The sequence below is a fragment of the Alligator sinensis genome, unplaced genomic scaffold, assembly GCF_000455745.1.
Source record: "Alligator sinensis unplaced genomic scaffold, ASM45574v1 scaffold1741_1, whole genome shotgun sequence".
Lineage (NCBI taxonomy): Eukaryota > Metazoa > Chordata > Crocodylia > Alligatoridae > Alligator > Alligator sinensis.
Window position 1 is genome coordinate 8,438 of NW_005844216.1, and position 993 is coordinate 9,430.

General features: G+C 44.6%; 1 protein-coding gene across 1 annotated transcript; it reads right to left on the reverse strand.

Moving 5' to 3' along the window:
• Window positions 1-25: 25 nt before the first annotated feature.
• On the reverse strand, window positions 26-628 carry LOC112549060 (olfactory receptor 14A16-like; the record flags this gene model as incomplete). Its single annotated transcript, XM_025195878.1, has 1 exon — window positions 26-628. A coding segment is annotated over exon 1 (603 nt), but the record flags the coding sequence as incomplete, so codon positions are not given.
• Between the last annotated feature and the right edge of the window lie 365 nt (window positions 629-993).

Here is a 993-nt window from a genome sequence, read left to right on the forward strand (position 1 = left end):
CAAAACAGCCTAGAGCTAAAAACACACTGATGGCAAGGGCTGCCAGCTCTCTGCAGTATGCGTCAGAGCAGGAGAGCCTGAGCAGCTGGGGTATTTCACAGAAGAACTGGTTGATGATATTTGAGTGGCAGAAGGGGAGACTAAAGGTGTTCCCAGTGTGCAGTGCAGAGTACATGACACCAGCAGCCCAAGCACTGGCAGCCATCTGGACACAAGCTCTCCCGTTCATTATTATCTCATAATGCAGTGGCTTGCAGATGGCAACGTACTGGTCATATGCCATGATGGTGAGGAATGCAAGATCGGCTGCAGAACACAGGACGAAGAGAAAGACCTGGGACACACATCCAGCATAGGAAATTTTCCTGGTGTTTAAGAGAGAATTGGCCATGGATTTGGGGACAATGACAGAGATGGTCCCAAGGTCAAGGATGGACAAATTTGCCAAAAAACAGTACATGGGGCTGTGGAGGTGGTGGTCCGTAGTTACAACAGTGATGACAAGGAGGTTCCCCACCAGAGCTGCCAGGTACGCTGCCAGAAAGATGACAAAGTGCAAGATCTGCAGCTCCCGAGTGTCCGAGAAGCCCAGGAGGAGGAAATCAGTTACAGTGGTCCAGTTGGACATCTTCCTTTCCAGGGCACCGTGCAAGTCCTGGCTACAATAGAACAAGGGCAGTGGTAAGGGTGAGAGTAACAAACTCAGTGGCTTTGATATTCCCATCAATAATGTCTCCAAATTTCATGCTAAGAATGGAAATATTCCATTTTTCTTCCAATGAAATATTTGATTTTAATAAATGATTTTTCCCTGGCAAGACCCTACATAAAATAAAATATTTTGATATTCCTTTAGAAAGTGAAGAAAATGTTAACCCAGCCACACCTCAGGATTCTTTTCCTTTGAATTAAATCTGGAAGTCTATTGCTTTCACTAGATCTCACCTAGAAAATGTATGCTGGAAACAAATATGTATGAAATACAAGATATTA